The 20,098-nt window shown below is 39.5% G+C and overlaps 1 protein-coding gene across 24 annotated transcripts in view; it reads left to right on the forward strand.

Annotated features, from left to right (window-relative positions):
• snap91a (synaptosome associated protein 91a) overlaps positions 1–20,098 on the forward strand; it is a 222,718-nt gene that overhangs the window by 154,289 nt on the left and 48,331 nt on the right. For 10 of the 24 annotated variants that reach the window (XM_043685664.1, XM_043685669.1, XM_043685700.1 and 7 more), the window contains 6 exons: positions 1,920–1,934; positions 2,096–2,254; positions 10,293–10,394; positions 14,661–14,981; positions 15,233–15,316; positions 15,488–15,559. The exons of 2 other annotated variants lie outside the window; for them this stretch is intronic. In XM_043685664.1, coding sequence (XP_043541599.1) covers positions 1,920–1,934; positions 2,096–2,254; positions 10,293–10,394; positions 14,661–14,981; positions 15,233–15,316; positions 15,488–15,559 — 753 coding nt within the window. The remainder of the gene's footprint in view (positions 1–1,919; positions 1,935–2,095; positions 2,255–10,292; positions 10,395–14,660; positions 14,982–15,232; positions 15,317–15,487; positions 15,560–20,098) is intronic. 12 more of the 24 variants (XM_043685691.1, XM_043685748.1, XM_043685795.1 and 9 more) reach the window with 8 other exon arrangements.

The raw sequence follows: 20,098 nt of genomic DNA on the forward strand, positions 1-20,098 counted from the left end.
GGAGTGACAGATGGAGTTTAATTTTGATAAGTGTGAGATGCTGCATTTTGGAAAGGCAAAACCGGGCAGGACGTATACACACAATGCTAAGATCCTGGTGAGTGGTGCTGAACAAAGAGACCTTAGAGTTCAAGTCCATAGTTCCTTGAAAGTGGAGTCACAGTAGATAGGATAGTGAAGAAGGCATTTAATATGCTTTTCTTTATTGGTCAGAGCATTGAGTTTAGGAGTTGGCAGGTCACGTTGTGGCTCTACAGGATATTAGTTAGGTCACTTTGAGTATTGCGTGGAATTCTGGTCTCCCTCCTATCAGAGGAATGTTTTGAAACTTGAAAGGGTTCAGAAAAGATTTATAGGGATGTTGCCAGGGTTGGAGGATTTGAGCTGAATAGGTTTGGGCTATTTTCCCTGGAGTGTCAGGGGCTGAGAGGTGACCTTATAGAGGTTTATAAAATCATGAGGGGCATGAATAGGATAAATAGACAACGTCTTTTCCCTGGGTTTGGGGGAGTCCCGAGCTAGAGGGTATAGGTTTAGAGTGAGGGGGGAAAAGATCTAAGGGGCAACCTTCCCACACAAAGGGTGGTACCTGTATGGAGTGAGCTGCCAGAAGAAGTGGTGGAGGCTGGTACAAATACAATATTTATTTAAAAGACATCTGGGTGGGTACATGAATAGGAAAGGTTTAAGAGGGATATGTGCTGGGCGCTGGCAAGTGGAATTAGGTTAGGTTGGGATATCTGGTCAACATGGACGAGTTGGACCGGAGGGTTTGTTTCTGTACTGTACAACTGACTCTGACGATAAATAGTTTGCGTTGTGATATTGAATCAGTACCATATCACTTTAGACATCTCAGGGTTCTGTTTTCCAATTTGATGATTAAGCTATCTGCAATTGTTACCTACTGATTTACAGGCTGATCTACGGTATTGGCAGTGCTCAATATCAAAGCAAAATACAGATTGATAATTTAGTTACAGTATTCTTGGCATTAGCAGTAATGTTTTTGGAATGTTCAAATATGGCATTTCAAGAAAAAATATTCTGACTTCATACATATCAAACAGTATCTGTTGCATATTATATCATAAATGTGTTGTGTTACTTATTGCATTACAGGTTACATTCACTGCTGTAAAACTGTAAAGTACAAATGAATAAAAATTGAATTCCTGTGTGTGGCATGAACATGCAACCTTTCTGATGCTATCAAATATAGAAAATAATTTAAGTTAAAAACTTTATTGTACTGGTAATAATATATTTGAAACTTTTAAACTTTTTAGGTAAGGTTGAAATGATAAACATGTTGACATGATCACTTTAAGTCATTTTAGATTCTGTCAGTTACTTAACATCTCATTACAAGCCTTTTAGCCCACCACATCTATGCTGATTATGATGCCATTCTATATGAATCCCATCAGGTTGCACAAGACCCATGTGCCCCTCTCTTCCTTATCTGTTAATGTGTCTGCCTAAATGCCACTGACATATCTGCTTCTACCGCCTGCCTGGCAATATGTTCCAAGCACCTAATATCATCTCTGCTTTTCTTAAAAAAAGCTTTCTTTGATGAAAGAAAAGATTATTTAGGAGTTCTATTTTGCCATCTTGTTTCAAAATTTCAGGTGGCATCAATTTGTGTTTTATTCTGAAACGTTGTCAGTAAACTAACAAATAATTTGCAAAACTTTTGATAATTTTGGGTGAAAAGGATGATATAGTAATATTGAATGTTGCGTTGTTTGTGGTACTGTCGGTAAATAATTTTAACTTGGCTGTTATACATGAGCTTAAGAGGAAAACTGTCCCAAAAATCCTTATTTTATTGACGTTCTTTGAATACAAATGAGACCTGTTTTGAACCATTATCTCTTTACACTTTCTTTAATCTGCGTCATTGCAATGGACAGATCTTTTAGGTGAAGGTGAGTAATTTAATATATTTTATTCAAATTTGTTAACATTTTCTCGCAATTACATCATTAATGGTAGCATTGTTTGGTAAGCTACATGATTGGAATTTGGCTTCAAGTGAACATTTTTATCAGTTTTCTTCCCCTTCTTACTTTTGCTGCTCGTAATACAGATTCTTTGACTTCTCCTGCCCTCCCTAATGCCTCTGAGGCACAACCTTCTGATCCATTTGTAGCAGAAGCCTCCCTGACCACTCCTCCTACAACTGCTGAAACTCCTACACCTGCTCCTGCTACTACAGCAACAACCAGTGATTTGGATCTTTTTGGAGGTCAGTTCAGGTGTTTTTGCCTCTTTTATCCATGATACAGGTGTCTGCACAATAGGAAGGATTTTAGCTCATGCATTAAGAATTTCTGCACTTTACTTGACTACAGTTGATAAAAGAAATACCTGCTGTTGTCATGTTGAACTGTTATTTGTTGAAAGTAAATGATGATTGTGAATGTTTGGTCAAGTCTTCTGCAAAACCAAATGACCTGAATTTTTAAATGATCTTTACAATTCTCATATGTGAGTCACCTCGACATTTATTTTATTTGGCAAAACATTACAACCTTTTGTCGGTATGTTTAGGATGGCAGTGGGGGTGTTCGCAGTAAAATTTCCCAGAAGCCTTCTTGCTTCCCTCCCACTTATTGGCTACAGAGTGTCATTTCACACTCCACCTCCATGTTTGACTATTTAAAAGTTCAAGAAAATGTTGAAACCTGACAGATCAAACTGCTCTAAGACTCTTTTGGGAATGAAGGTGATGGTGCTTTACTCAAAATCCGTTCTCCCACCCCCAGCCCCATATGTCTGCTTCTACAGGTACTTCCTTCCACCCTGGTCTCTTCATCAAGGTCCCCACTTGCCTGGCTCTCCATTTTCTCCAGTATACATCTGGACTTAGGAACTTTGAATTACAGGGCTGTTGCCGTCCTAGTCCTGGCCACTGCTGCAACTAATATTGCTCAGACAACAGAAATCCAATCTGATTGGGTGTCAGCTCTCAAGGTCGGACTTGCACTTAAGTGAGGAAAATCTAATCTTGATTGTTGAGACACCTTAAGAGTGCCTCCGACTCTGAGCTTTTGTCGGTATGTGCCTCCGACTCTGAGTGCCTCCGATTCAGTAGATCCTGCGAGATTTCTGATAGGCTTGTTTTTCTAGATTCCATGCTGTTGGTCCTTTTCAGTTTCCTGAGATGATTGATAGCCTCATGCTTCAGATCAATTCAATTTTATCACACATTGAAACATTTGACCATTCAACCCTTCGAGCCTGCTCTGCCATTCAACATGATCATGGCTGATCATCAAGCTCAATGGTCTGATTCTGTCCTCCTCTTCCCCTGCCCAAAATATATCTCCTTAGCTGCAACAGCTATATCTATCTCCTTTTTGAAAATGCACAATGATTTAGTGTCAACCACTTCTGTGGAAATGAAATCCAGAGGCTCACCACTTTCTGGGTGAAGAACTTTCTCCTCATCTCGGCCACCACCACGGCCATCATTGGGAACATCCTTCCTGTGACTATCCTGCCTTGTTCTGTTAGAATTTTATAAGTTTGAGATTTTCTTTGTTTTTCTAAAATCCAGTGAATTCAATTCTAAAGAATGCAATCCCTCCTCATATGTCAGTCCCACCATCCCATGAATCAATTTGATAAACCTTTGCTGCACTTCCTCTATAGCAAGAAGTATCCTCCCTAGATAAGGGAACCAAACCGTGTACAATATTCCAGGTGTGGCCTAACCAGTGCGAGACCTCCTTATTCCTCTTGGATCTTCTGTGCTTTGGGGGCCAATGTGTTTTGCCTGCTGCACCTGCGCGTTTGCCTTCAGTGACTGATGCATGAAGATACCAGGTCTCATTGAACATTTCTCCCTCTCAATTTACAAACATTCAAATAATAATCTGCCTTCCTATATTTGCTACCAAAGATGGATAACCATACATTTATATACATGATACTGCATCTACCATGTGTTTCCCCATGTATTCAGCCCATCCAAGTTGCACTGTAACATCTCTGCGTCCTCATTTCAGTTCACACAGCTTTCTGTCATCTACATTAGGGCATATGTCAAAATAATGATGTTACAGTTTTATGGAAGGCATTAGAACAAGGTTTTTACAAAGGATTGATTAGCTATCAGAAATGAGAAACTTAACACATTTCTTTTGTCTTTTTTTGTTGTACAAGTACCTTTTAAACCACTTTAGAAACATAGAAAATTGAAACAGATATAGGCCATTAGCCCTTTAAAACCTGCTCCACCATTCAATGTGATCATCCAACTCAGTACCCTATTCCTGCTTTCTCTCCATCTCCTTTGATCTCTTTGGCCCTCGGTACTATATCTGACTCCTCCTCTTGAAAGCATTTGACATTTTGGCCTTAAGGCCATCCAGTAGTTCCTTGCTGGTTTTCTGTGCCTGTTCTTTTGTAAGGTTTGTGATGTAACTTTTTTTTAGTTGATGCTCAGTGTAGAGTCCTTTTGTAAAATTCTGTTTCATGCTATTGATGAACACCAATTATGACAAGAATATAGTCATAATAGTTATTCCAATGCATTTACATTGACTGGTCTATCATTGTTTAAAGCGTGGAATGTGTGAGCAGTAGGAAAATGCAGGTCCTGTAGCTATCATAATTTTGCTTAAATGAAACATACTTTTCAAACCTGTCCTTTTACAATAAAATTCTTTGCAACTGGGCTAGTTAAGCCTGTAAATTAGAAAAGTGGACTCAAAAGTTTGACCAAGCACACAATAGCTTCAGTTGTATTTTCACTAAATAATGACTTTTATTCCATTCCTGCACAAGATAAGCATTCTGGAAGTCTTAACCTGACCATAACTTTTGTAAGTTCATTAACTAACATTGCTAATATGTAAGCAATAATATTTTACATCTCATGTTTGTAGTTGGAAAAAATCACTCAACAAAAGTGCTATAAATATATCTTGTGCACGTGTTTAATTATGTCTTTTCAGGGCAACATAATATAATGCAGGACATTCAGTCTTAAATAATACAGAATAAGTCTATTTTTTAAGCAGTTCTTTCAAATTCTGGTGTAAAACCAAACCGCTGGCAAGTTGTTGACTGAAAGCTATGTAATGTCCTCTTGTTAGTTCTGTGAGAAGTTAAATTGAAGCTCATTAAATGATAAAATCTAGAGACTTGTCAATGCTGTTGTCGTACTGATCCATAGGTAAAATTTGTGGCGTGTTAACTGTTGCCATGCCAACATAAGTTGAATATACTATGAATTGGCAACAAAAACAGCTTTTTTATTGTAGCCACGTGTCTCAAGCTACTTCGAGTATTATCAAATAAAAATCTAGCTGAGCAAAGAGACATCAGGATAAGTAATCAAAAGTGTTGTGAAAAACAATATGAAGAAATAGAGATGTTTAGAGCTTGAAGTCTCTACTGCTGAAAGTAAAACTAGCAAACATGGGATAAAGGGTGCTAGGCTGCACAAGGTGGAATGGAAGGTGCACAGTTCTCAGGACTATAGAATTTGAAATGACATATGGGCAGCACCCCTTTTGATGGATTTAGATTAGATTACATTCCCTACAGTGTGGAAACAGGCCCTTCGGCCCAACAAGTCCACACCGACCCTCCGAAGAGTAACCCACCCAGACCCATTTCCCTCTGACTAATGCACCTAATACTATGGGCAATTTCGCATGGCCAATTCACCTGAGATGCACATCTTTGGACTGTTGGAGGAAACTGGGGGAAACCCAGTCAGACACTGGGAGAATGTGCAAACTCAACATAGACAGTCGCCTGAGGCTGGAATCAAACCTGGGACCCTGGTGCTGTGAGGCAGCAGTGCTAACCACTGGGCCACCGTGCTGTGCCTAAAATTGTACTTCCCATACCGGGAGTCGAACCCGGGCTGCCTGGTGAAAACTAGGAATCCTAACCGTTAGACCATATGGGAAGATGAGCATGAGGATTAGAATTTTTAAGATTGAGTATGTCATGGATGAATTAAGTTTAAAAATCACACAACACCAGGTTATAGTCCCAACAGGTTTATTTGGAAGCACTTGCTTTCGCAGTGCTGTTCCTTCAGCTGATTGTAGAGGTGAATTAGTTGGTGAGCATCAGGATGTAGAAAGCTGAGGTTTGGATGACCTCACTTTTATGGAGTGTAGCAAATGTGATGAACATGGGAGCAGTAAGTTCTAATTTTTCTTAAAGTGTGGGTGAGTGCTTCAGCCATGATGGGCTAAGATATACATGGAAAGCAAGGTTATGGAATTGGAAATATTTGGTGTTGACAGTGGGGAGAAGAGGGATTAGAGTGATTTGGGCATGAATTTGAGGAAAATGTAAGTTTTGAACTTGAAGAGAAAAAAGTTTGGTGATTGGATGGTAGTTTGCTTGAATAATGTAGTCAAGGGAGAGTATTTTAAGAGGAAGGGGCTTAAAGCAAATTTGTAAAGAAGGGCAGCAGGACCAGTGAAGAGGAAATGCTTTACAATATTACCAACATGAAATCGTGGAAGGTGGCTCTGATGAAGTGTCCTCTAGACTCTAAACATTAGCTTGCTGTTTTTCCATGGTTGCTGTCTGACCTACTGTGATGTCCAGACTTTGTTGTTTTCAGTGTAGATTCCAGCACCTGCAATAATTTGCTTCTACAAGGCAATATTTTGTTGGAATAGGGTTGTGAAAGATGATCATGAATCTCATAGACAAGTTGAGCTTAGAACAAAGTGGAAAGTGAGAGTTCAGTGCTGAGGCTGTTGGAGAAAAACTTTGGAAAGTTTAACTGTAAGTCAGTAGAAGGATGCAACAAAAGCAATAGAACAAATGATTCCAATCTTAATGACACAAGTTTAAAAATAAATCCTAATTTATTTTGACTGTGAGGATAGAGGAAACTCATGTAGGATTAAAGACTAACTTTACATATGTATGGAATTTTAATTTATTGCTGTGGTTCTGTTCGCCGAGCTGGAAGTTTTTGTTGCCAAACGTTTCGTCCCCTGTCTAGGTGACATCCTCAGTGCTTGGGAGCCTCCTGTGAAGCGCTTCTGTAGTGTTTCCTCCGGCATTTATAGTGGCCTGTCCCTGCCGCTTCCGGTTGTCAGTTTCAGCTGTCCGCTGTAGTGGACAACACTACCATTATAGGGCAAGCCAAACAAAACAGCCAGGGAATTCCTAGAAGCATGGCACTCATCCACAAACTCCATCAACAAACACATCGACCTGGACCCAATATACCGGCCACTACAGCGGACAGCTGAAACTGACAACCGGAAGCGGCAGGGACAGGCCACTATAAATGCCGGAGGAAACACCACAGAAGTGCCTCACAGGAGGCTCCCAAGCACTGAGGATGTCACCTAGACAGGGGACGAAACGTTTGCAACAAAAACTTCCAGCTCGACGAACAGAACCACAGCAACGAGCACCCGAGCTACAAATCTTCTCACAAAGTTTGAATTTTAATTTATGTTGTGCAGAGCTATCCAGTATCAAGATCTTAGAATGTCATTTACATCTATTATTTCTGACATTAAGGCAGTATTACATGAAATTCAACACCATGTAAAGTGATATATGGAATGGAAATGAGAGGACAGTCAAATTAAGATGAATAAACTTATGAAGGGGGAATAGTAACTGAGCATTGAGAATATTGTGTGTAGTTTGGGTCTTTTTCATAAAGTAAGGATGCACATACATTGAAAGCAGTTGAGAAGTTTCACATGACTAATTCCTGGGAAGCTTATTTGGAGCTGTTGAGCAGGTTGGTTAATTTTCATTGGAGTTTGGATGAATGAGATCTTTTTTATTTAAAAGCAAAGATAGTGAAGAATTCAAATTTGTGAGATTCTAAGGATGTATGACAGGATTAATGTTGAGAGGACACTTTCCCTCATGAAGGATTCTAGAATTAGAGGGAAAATTTGTTTTTTTTTTTAAAAAATCTTCACTTTTAAAATTGAAGTCTTTTGTTCAAGGACTGTGAGGGGCTTCTGTGATGGGTATTGAAGACTATCGACTTTGATTTTCTCTAGTATATAATTGGAGAAAATTTCTGCGCATCTAATACTTGACATCTGATGAGCAGTATGGCAAATCAGATTTGTTCGAGAGCTGCAAAATCCCTGTTCACATGAAAGCCAACATAGTATTTTTCTGATATTGTTGTGTCCCAGCTGATGGTACTAATTAACAAGTCAAGTCCCAGAGTGAAACCTGCCTTGATAGATTCTAATTTTTTTTTTTGTTTAGTTAGTTAACATAGTTGGTAACTGAAATATTCACACAAGGCTGCAGATTTTCTTCAACAAAAACAGAAGTTTGTCTCTGATTCTATTTAGTTTGCATTTTAAAAGAGAAGAGAATTATATTCTTCTACAATGCATTCAAAGTTTTTCAATCTTTTCCAACACACTCCATTACAGAGTCAATTCTAAAGAAATAATACCCCTATCTAAACTCTAAGTGGAAACTTAGATTCTTGATGAGTCATTTCCAAATCTCTCAACGTGAACATTTCACACAGCTGACAGTTTAACCTTTCTCAGTTCAAGTAACTTGCAAATTTCTAATCAAATTCTCCTGGTTGGGAAACTTCTCAAACTGACCTTTTCTGCTGAATTCTGTTAACTATACTGAACGTCCAGGAGAGAAGCTAAACTTGCTTCTGAATTCAATACTGATGTCTTCTAAATTAAAATAAATAAAATACTTAATTCTGGATTCTTCTGAAATTAAAACAAAGCAAAGACCTTGCATGTCGCTCACCAAAACTGGTCAGACATCACGTTCCAAACAACAGGTACTATTCGGAAGGACAAGTGTGATAGATCCATGGGAACACACCTGCAGGTTCCTCTCCAAGTCACTCGCACCATCCCGACTTGGAGGTGGAGTGAGATATTTCCCATGTTGTTGGATTAAACTCTTAGGAGTCACTTTCCCAGTAGGTTGTACCTGCAGCAAATGGACTAAGTGGTTTATGAAGGCAGCTCGCCATAACACCATCTCAATAAGCGTTGACCCAGTACTGAAACACAACATACCACCAAATGAATTTTTCATAAATGTTTACTATGCCTGTTGTAAACCCAACAGCATAAGCCTCTTTCCATTAATGTCACAAAGATCTGCTTTCGAACAGACTGCTAGATTTAGATCACTCTTGCTGTAGAACTCTTTTCTTGTTTTAAAAACAGGTTACCTTTTTACAGAAATAACCAACACCGTCTACCTCCATTTGAAATCCAAATTCCAAAAATAATGTATGCACCTTTCATATAGTTGCTAAGGGGTGCCTTGTGGATAAGAAACATGTGGGGACCAAAGAGACTGTCTAGGAGATTGTAAAGGCAATGAGCAGACAAGGCAGATAGAAATGGAACTAGGTGAGAGCAGACCCACCCAGGTGGATGATAGAAGTAGTAGTGTTGGAGGTAGACATTATGATCAGATGAATCAAAATGTATTAACAAGTCAAGAGCGATGAATGAATGTTTATTGCATCCACAATTGTATCGGATGATATTTGTGACTTTGAATAGGATTGTTTCAGTTTATTAACATAGCATCCCACCTTAGAACAGTCTTCCTTGATGCTGTGACAAATTAGTAATGTACTATTGTTTTTGCTTTAATTCTCATCATGTTTATTTAGTTGGAGGTTCAGGTATCTAAGAGGAGAAACAGGTGTTTGTGTCTTACAAGGACTTAACTGAAGTTGAAAATCGTGCTTTGAGTTCAAGCATGGGATATGAAGTGAAAACTGAATTATACCAGTTGCTTTGGAGAATCTAATTTTATCTTGCTATTACACAGTACAAATTGACGTTCTGGTAGTGTATAACTTCTTTACCTATTTTGTTACAATTTGCTAAGTGATGTAGATTGACAAATTGTTTCATTTATAAAATCACACATTAAATTACCATCAAAGTGGTAAATATGATGCTTTAAAATGTGAATACATAATCAAAAATAATGCACACTTCCGAGGGAAGCGTTGACATGCTGATTCACATTTGTTTATCGTTGCTATCTAATGGGAAATACAAAGCGGAACTCTTCCCTCTTCCGACTCCCACCCTCAACCATCCATCCTTTTAAAGTGATTTCTTGCATGGCTAAAATTCCAACATTTGTCTTGAATTTTGGGGAATTTGTACACTGTAAATGGGGGCATTTATTTGCCTTTAGCTTACAGATTTGTGACTTGTTTCTTGCTCTGTATATCCCTGTCTCCTTCTTTTTGCTTTTCTCTCCCATTTTCTGTTGTGAATGGTGTTGGTAATGCATCTTAGATGCATTTGCAGCTTCGCCTACTGAAGAATCAACAACATCTGAAGGGGCGGGAGCAACAGCAGCCCCTGCAGCAGCAGCGCTTGATGCATGTGCTGGAACTGGTGGGTCTTATCAGTTTACTTGTAGTTGTCACTGAACTAACATTTTTGGTTATTCATTACTGACATGGTATTTCTCTTAAGATACCCTGAGTTCTCAGATTTTGTCGTTTGCTTTTCACAGTATGTACTGTTATGTACTTTGCTTTTTATGTAAAAGAGAAAAATAATCCAGTGTTATAAATTGCATGGGCATTTTTTTGCATCCTTAATAACAGAACTAAATATCCTTGGGTGTGTTGTCAGCAGTCCCCACCATGTTTCTACTATCCCATAAATTTGTAACACTATTTTTCTTTGTTTTATATTGCTCTGACAGCTAATATTTGAGTGCCTAATTCTGTACTGATTCCTGAACTGCTTTCCTTCTCCTCATTTGAGTTTCCCTTCCTCCAGCATCTCTTCCCCAATGTTTTCCCCCTTGCAAGAATTTACTCTTTGCAGGCAACATCCTTTCGTACATCCTCTACCAGTGCAGCACAGTCTGAGTGACGTATTTTTCTGTTACCACTGCAATCTATCTGGCTAAAGCAGTAACTGGTACCATAATTTTGATATGCACAGCATTTGATCAGTGTCCACAAACTTCCAGTATAAGCATATTGTTTAATCTCTGCCACATTACATTTTGCTTTTTTATTAAACAGCTAATTTTGGGCTATTCTGGTCCCCCATAATTTTAACATAAGATTGGTATAAACCCAGGGAATTGATAAAAGTGGTTTTTCAAGCCACTTCTGCAGGAACTCCACTGGTCTAAATTATGTTATGTGTTTGTGTGTATATGGGAACTTGATTTAAAAATGACAGCTGCTGGCTGAGTTTTCCAGAACTGGTGAAATGAAGGAGAGAACTGTTGTGTCCAGCAGGATGATAGTTGCAACACTCTGTGAGCAAAGAGGAGTAGGACTAATCATTGCTTCCTCAAGACCTCTCAGCTGTTGATTGCAGCTTCCCCCTGCCCCACCTCCGCCACCACCGTAACCACCATGATTGCAGCTACCCCACCTCCATTTCCTATTACAGTGCCACCTCCTGGGCAATGATCCCTCGTTGACTCCATTAACCTCTGGTCTATCCAGATTGCCAGCATCCTAACCCTCCTCTATCCAACTATCACTTTCCTGCAAGCCGAGTCTTTCTCAACTGCTGGAAAACTAACAACAGTACAGCTGCAGTTTCTTACTTCTGGCTTCCCATCCTTTCAAATTGGCTGCTGTGGGAGAAATGGAGAAATCTCTTCTCTCCTGGAATTTCTGGGCTCTCGCTGTCCTGCTATGCACCCTAATTCCCCCCACCCTGGTAAAAATGCCAAGTTTATGATCTTGGTGAATAGAAATTGTAATGCAAAAAACGAGAGTTTGAAAGATAATTGGAAGCTTTCCTTCTTTCAGTTAATTGCATTTTCCCATGAAGTAAATAGTTATGGATTTGTGACCTATCTTTGATTTGAGCGGGAAATTGATGCCAAGATATTTGTGGTGCATTGAGAGACTGCTGCCTTGAGTGCTTTCTTTTGAGTGAGTCATGAAAACTGAAGCCTTGTTTGCACACTTTGGTTGTTATACAAGCTGAGGAGGCCCTATTCAAAGAACAGGGAAGTTTATCCCTTGTGACATGGCATATTTTGGTTCCAGAGGATCGTAAAGCAATGCACACAAAGCATCTCATGGACAGTAAACTGCTTTGGGATATAATGTTCAGTGTTGTGAAAGTTGTAATATACAGAACAACCTCGATTATCCAAACATCATTTATCTGAATTTTGGATTATCTGAACAAGATCTCAAGGTCCCATAAAAACGTTATCCTAACAATCAGTTATCCAAACAAAGTACTCCGTGCCTGTCTCGTTCAGGTAATTGAGGTTGTTATATAAATATGTGTCTTAATGATACAGAAGTTTAGCAATGCAGTACCTTAGGAAAGGCTAAAATCAGCAATGGGTTCAGTGGTGATGTGAGGAGGCAAGGCTGCAGAAGAAGTCAAGTCAAGGCTATTAAGCAAAGTATAGCAACAGGGGAAGATGACAATATACTGCACTGTCACTGGATTAGTAATCCAGAACCTCAGGTTTGTGTTCTATCAATATGAATTTGAATCCAGTTTTACAAAAAAGTCTTGCATTAAAAGCTAACCTATTAAGAACCTTGTCACTAATGTTAATGGTTGTTAAAATTTCAGCTGGTTCACTAATCTCCTTTTAGGGATGGAAGTCTGCCATTCTTACCTAGTCTGTGAAACCAGATATACAGCAAGGTGGTTGGCTCTTAACTCCACTCTGGGCAATCAGCTTAATACTGGTTTAGCTAGTGATGCCCATATCAATGATTTTTTTTAAAAGACTGAAGATTACAGAGGTAGAGTGATGAGAGGCCAGGAAGAATTTGAGGAATTGGAATGGAGGAGCCATTCTTGGTCGACAAGTTTGATGGGTGAACAAGACTGTGCTGAACAAGTTGAATTTCTGGGGAAGGGCAGGCTAGCAAAGGAACAGTTAGAATAATCCAACCTCATGGTGATAAAAGCCATTTGATAGGTTGGGATTTATGTAGAATTGTGGTGGATGAGACTTCAATTGTAAGGAACCAGTTTAAGTGATCGGGAAGGATTGAATGGTAGTTTGCAACAACTGACTAACCATTTCTTACATGTATAATGATGACTGGTTGCAGAAAATATAGCAGACAGCCCTTTGTGTGTCATTTGTGTACCCAGACTTTCTACTTAAATAGATGAGGCTGTTTAACTGGTCTGAGACCAAATGCAATTTAAACATGCAATTCAGTCACATCTGAGAGTATTGAGTGACCTAACTAATGATTCCTTAAAAAAAGTGCACACAGTCACGTAGAAACTTGTCAGTTTTTTTAACTTTTTAAAAAAGACACCAGGAGTATTCTTCTCCTCGCCCCTCAACAATCTTTGACCAACTGCTACCTAGCTCCTCCCTTCAATTCCCACCCAATAGGTTTTACTGTTTATTTCAGCTTGTTGAAAGTGATTCTTTTCTAGCTAACCTGCTTTCCTCGAGATGCGTCCGCTGTATTTGTACAGGCAGTACTATCCTCAATCATCACCCTCCCTGCCTGTCCATAATGCTTCAGATACCTTAATGGTCTGGTATGGAAGCCAGCCAGTTGTCTGTCATGTAAATCAGTGAACAACTATCAAGCACTTAACTGGCATACTTACTGCCAAATTGAGAAGACCAAATCTAAAAACTTCGCATCTGCGGTCTGCAATATGTATTTTTAACTAATTGGTGGTGATTTTTAGCTGCAAGTTGAAAATCTGTCTTCTCCATCCCACAGCCTTCGTTTGAGGTCTAAAGTTCAGCTTGAGTTCAAATATAGCCCTGCTCTGATTCAGCCAAATATTTTTTATCTGCTGTTGCTAAAGCAGTCCCATTATTCTTCATATCACCAAGCATAAAAACACCACTTTGAAGTACAAAACTTGCATTTTAGTCTAAAATACTAGAAAAATAATTATTTTAACAAGGAATGGTTTTGACATATTTTAAAATCACTGAGCATCCTAATCAGTACAATTGCCTGATTTGATGAGGTGTTGCTATTATTTTGTGATTATTTTGGTTGTCTGTGCAAAGAATGTATAGTATGTTGTTTCCCTACCAATGTAAATTAACCCTTCTACAAATAGTTATTTGGGAGATTTGAACTTGAACTTGATTTAAAATAAAAGCATTTTGTTGAAGTTTTTTTTGTCTTGCACTCATCAAGCCATTTTGCAAGAATACAACTAAAGTTTTACTGCATGAGAGGGAAGTGGTGATTGCTTGGCAAGTAGCATTTGCTTGGTAGAGGTGTCACTACAGAGAATGCAGGCAGGTTGACTCTGTTTGATCAGCCCCTGAGTCAGCTGCAGTCTGACTTAAAATTTAAAAAGCCAATCTGTAACTGTCAATCAGCATTAATAGGTGCATTCTGCATTGCGATGCCTCTCCAAGCAGAACCCACTTCCCTGTTATGCAGTAAGCATGTTATTTTCCCCTTGAATTTGGTATTCGTGCAAAATATCTTAACTGCAAGACAAAAAAAGTATCTTTTTCCACCACCTTTTAAACGCAACTTTTCGAACTAATTACACAAGTATGTAACAGGGTTAATGAAGTGTCATTTACTACTTTATGGAGAAATAAATCACTCCACTGCTGTGTAGATGCTAACCCTAGTTTCTTGATTGTAAACCCTTTACTTTCCATCCTCTGACCTTCTTTTTTCCCACCTCTGTCCATTTCCAAAGACCCTTTTGCACCATCTGAAGGTAGTGCAGAGGCTGCTGCTGAACTGGACCTTTTTGCTATGAAGCCTGCTGAGGCCAGCGTTCCTGCAACTACCCCCACTACCAGTGCAACTGCCAGTACAACTACCAGTGCCATTACCAGCACAACAACTAGTGTGACTACGACTGAGACTGTTACTGTTACTGCTACTGCGACCGCTACTACTACTACTACTACTACTACTACTATTACTGCGACTGCTACTACTACTGCACCTCTTACCACGACAACTGCTGATACTACTGTCACCACCACTGCACCTGTTCTTGATATTTTCGGTGGTAATTTTATTCTTTATCTTGGCATTTCTGATCTAAGATGGTGATAATTCAGCAAATTACGTTTTTTTAAATACCTTGTAAACTTTTTGCAAACTTATTTAAGTCCTTGGAGAGAGTGTACATAATTTCTGGTCAGAGGTTAGCTTGTGTTATTAGATATTTTAAATGATTTTTAAATGTATTCAAGATTCTTTTACTGTGGAGATTTCATGTGGGGATGGAAGATTAATGTTTCTTATCTTTGCTCTTAGATTTGTTTGATTCAATACCTGAACCAAATGCACCTGCAACTCCCAAACCAGAAACCACTCCTAGTGTAGACCTGTTTGCATCAGGTACAAAACAGGAAAACGTTCAGTTCCCATCAGATACTGAGAAATCTACAAGTATTTTATATAATCTTTGGAGTCCATTTTAAATGTAAAATTGTGTATAATACCATTTTTTGGAAAAGGGATTAATTGATCTCTTAATTATTGATATTTATTTGCTTTCGCTTTCCAAAGATGCTTTTACAACCCCTTCTCGTGGGGCCTCTCCTTTGCCTGAAAATAGTCTTACTGCTGATCTGTTATCTGGTGAGTCATCCTCTTCTTTCTGAGCGCATATGTTTGGAGATTGTGTCAGTATCCATGTGAACAGATTAATTTTAAAGCTCATGCTTAGGGCAAAGTGGTCAGTCACTGACTTTTTAATTTTTTTGTGATTGCTGACTTTTAAGCAAATGAGTCAGGGGAACCCTATTCAATTCCTCAGGAGAACCCTATTCAATTCCTCAGGAGACTAGATCCACAGAGCAAAAGCACTCTAACTTCAACTAAATTGGCAACCATGTCGATAGAAGCTAGAATGTGGCTTACAAGATGAGAAAGTTGTTTTGGTACTTTCTCCACTAGCAATAGTTCTGTATTTGCTGATGTGGGTGCGCATGATTTCCATGCCGTGTATTTAAAATGGAACTCAATTATTTAAATTGTCCAACTCAGACCCCCAAACACATACAATCACTTGTAGCATTCATGTATAGCCAGCATATTGTGCTGTTAGGTATCTGTAGACGCTGGGTAGCTCAGTATTTGAGTATTGCTGGCAAAAGAGAGATGTTGATACATCTCATCTTGCACTTGTCAGAACAAGTGCAGAATGTCACATTTCAAAGGAGACATTCAATTTGTATTATATAAGTGAAAAGGTGCTGATTGGATGGCAAATGAAGTCTGCTGGAGGTGTTGCCATGGAAAATCTACCAGTTAACGGTTAACGTCAAGTTTTTGTTCAATTATGTTTTAAATCTGCTCTGGTTGAGGCATTGCTGTGGGGAATGCATGCGTGAATTATTTGTTCCTAATTATTTGTAGCTTCCAACAAGCATTCGTATACAGGGCAGTCTTTTCTGCAAACAATAAGAACAGGTCCGTACAGTGTTCTCTTCTCAGTTTGGGGAACAGGTGTTCCCAGATGCAGACCCCATGCTAGTGCCTTGACTAATCACGTGTAAAAACTGATGCTAATTGGTTGGCAATAGTAATTATTGTTCGCTTAAAAATCTGTCTTGAATGCAGATGAAAAGCGTTGACACACCTCTTTCACCAATACTCTAGCTGTCCTTTAGTTGCTCAGCTTTTTAATATCAAGAATTGAAGTAATTGTTTATACAGTTAACTTTGAATCTGGGAAAGAATGGTAGAAAATGCTGGAAGCATCTGGAAAGAGAAAAGGGGTTTAATATTTTAGCTGTGGACCTTTTTTCAATTCTGGAAGCATAACCCATACCTGAATGAAATAAAGGTAGACTAATCAATTTTTAAAATCAAAAAAAAAGTTGCCTTCTGTCACAGAAATTAATGGGTTCAAACTGAAGCAAGTCTGTACATGTTGGCATGAAATGAAATCTTGTCAGTGACCATATAAACAAAAGAGATGATTAAGAGACACCAGATGTGCAAAGACTTGTGGCGTGAGAATTGAAAAAGGTTAAAACATCATGCTCACTAATGAGCCAATACTAAATGAAATATGTAGGTAATGTGTCAGTACCGAGAAAAGATTTCATTTTCCCTGACTTCCGAATCGTCCTGACATGCTCACCCCCCATCAAGCAATGAGCTGTCCCAAACATGGGTTTTCACAGACAATGGCAACATGAAGGATGGTATGGGGGACAGTGGCTGAGTGGTATTATCCCTATACTACTAATCCAAAACAGATGAACAGAAAAACACTCTTTCAATGTTCTGAGTATCCAAGAACCGCATCTGGAGTGCACACATCCTTCAGGGAAGGAAATCTGCCATCCACATCACATTGGCGTTACATCAAGGCCAGACCAAACCCACAGCAATATAATTAACTGACTCTGAAGTGCCCTCCAAAATGACCTAGCGCGATGCTCAATTGTATCAATCGCTATGAAGTCTCGACACAAAAATGAAACCGAGCACAGCACCTGGCATCAATCTAGGCATCAGAAGAGATAGTGGAAGAAATAACCGAATCAACCCTGCAAAGTCCTCCTTACTTCTGGGGTCTAGTTACAACTTTAGAACTGTCTCTTAGACTAGTCAAGCAACAGTTTAACATAGTAGCACTCACGGAATCAGACCTTACAATGTCTCAAACTCCACCATCACCATCCCTGGATATAGGCTGTCTGACCTGCAGGACAGATCCAACAAAGGTGGCAGCACGGTGGAATACAATCGGGAGGGAGTTGCCCTAGAATTCCTCAACGTTTGACTCCAGACTTCATGAAGTCTCATGGTTTCAGGTTAAATGTGGGCAAAAAAACATCCTACTGATGTCAATTTTAAATCTCTTTCCTCTCATCTTAAAAATGTGCCTCCTCGTCTTGAAATCCCCCATCCTAGGGAAAAGACAGCTGCCATTAACTCTACCTTTCAACTCATTATTTTATATACTTAAAGTCGCCTCTCAACCTCCTATGCTCCAGTGGAAAAGCGCTGTAGCCTATGCAGCCTTTCCTTATAACTCAAATCTTACATATCCGGCAACATCCCAATAAATCTCTTCTGAACCCTATCCAGCTTAATAGTAATACCCTTCCTATAACTGGGTGACCAGAACTGGACACAGTATTCCCGAAGCGGCCTCGCCAATGTCCTGTACACCCTCAAACATGACTTTGCACTCCTTTTTTTTTTAAAAGACTGCGCAATGAAGGCAAGTGTACCAAATGCCTTTTAATCACCCTGTCTATATGTGATGCAAGCTTTAGAGAATTATGTACCTGCACCTCTAGGTCCCTTATTTCTACAACACTGCCCAAGGCCCTACCATTAATTGTAGAGTCCAGGCAAGGAGAAAAGGCTGCTAGTAATGCATCTGTTAAACTTGGGAATGCACAAGAGGCCAGAATAAAGGTGTTGGAGATGAACTGGGCAAGGGAGTGGAAGGATTGGAAAACTATGATGAGGATTTTAAAATGAAGGAGGTGAACAGACTTTGAATTAATGTAGGTGACGGTTAAAAAAGTCTTGATGCATGATAGGCATTAGCAAAGCTCACGATAATGGAAGGTGGAAGAGGGGAGGCTAGTTGTTAAAGAATTGGAATTGTCAAGTATAGAAGGGACCAGACATGCATGATGATTTCAGCAAATGAATGGAGACAAAGGTAGTGTCATTTTGGTGCAAATAGGGTATCTTGATGAAATGCATATGCTGTTGTAACTAACGTTGGGCCAAAGTTATGAACAATCTTAGTTCACATCCAGATAATGACTGGGAAATAATGGAACAGGTGACGAGAAAACAGAGTTTATGACAAAGTGACTTCAATCTTCTGAATGCTCAATTAGAGGATTGGATGTATAACAAGTAGCATGGCAAATCTGAGACAGTAGATCTATCAAAAGGCGGTAGAGAGATGGAGCTGGTGTCATCAGCATGCATGTGAAACTTAAGATTGCGTTTTTGGGTTATGTCTTTGAAGAGCAGGTGGCTGACAGATCCTTGGGGAACTCCAGAGATATGTGCAAGCATGGGAAGAAAAACCTTTTAGGTTATCTGGCTATGATTGTTTAGTTAAGAAGAATCGAACTTGTCAAACGTAGTCTTTCTGGACTGGATAACAGTGAGGTGATGGAAAATAACCACATCAGGACAAGCAAATGGAGGTCAAAAAGAATTGGTGGATTAGTTTAAAGCAGTCATATGGAATGTAACTAGGTTTTCAGGGTCCTGTTAGTGCTCTGACAAGGGAAGAAACACTATTTGCTAGTGTTCAAGCATGGGTATTTGGGAAATATCAGCTGGTATTTGGGAGGTGATAGCATGTTAAAAAAAAATTAAGAGAAAATCGATGACAGTTTGGCAGGAAGATTCACCTACAAGGAACATATTGGGATATTCCAGAAAAATCTCAAGGAAGAATTTGACCACTTTTGACAGGAAGGATATCCTGTTTCTACTAATTGGTTTGTCTGTAACTAGGGTCACAATTTCAAGATTGTCAACAAGAGACAGTGGAGTGAAATGAGAAACTTTGAGTTGTTAGGATTTGGAATGTGATGCCTTTGGGAGTGATAGAGTTGGATTCCATAGGAGGTTTCTTTTTTTAGATTACATTCTTTTTAGATTACATTACAGTGTGGAAACGGGCCCTTCGGCCCAACAAGTCCACACCGACCCGCCGAAGCGCAACCCACCCATACCCCTACATTTACCCCTTACCTAACACCACAGGCAATTTAGCATGGCCAATTCACCTGACCTGCACATCTTTGGAATGTGGGAGGAAACCAGAGCACCCGGAGGAAACCCACGCAGACACTGGGAGAACGTGCAAACTCCACACAGTCAGTCGCCTGAGGCGGGAATTGAACCCGGGTCTCTGGCGCTGTGAGGCAGCAGTGCTAACCACTGTGCCACCGTGCCGCCCACGCTTTCAGAAGAGAGCTGCATATATATTTGGAAGTGATGTAGTTAAAGGGCTACAGAGAGAGAACTGGAGAGTGGGACTAGCTGGATAGCTCTTTCAGGAGCCAGTACAGATATGATGGGTCAAATAGCCACCTCCTATATTGTAAAATTCTGATTCTAGTGGAATTGAGGAATTCGCCAGTAATTTTCATTTAATTGAGGCTGCATCTGGTTGCC

The sequence above is a fragment of the Chiloscyllium plagiosum genome, chromosome 3, assembly GCF_004010195.1.
Source record: "Chiloscyllium plagiosum isolate BGI_BamShark_2017 chromosome 3, ASM401019v2, whole genome shotgun sequence".
In the NCBI taxonomy this organism is placed as follows: domain Eukaryota; kingdom Metazoa; phylum Chordata; class Chondrichthyes; order Orectolobiformes; family Hemiscylliidae; genus Chiloscyllium; species Chiloscyllium plagiosum.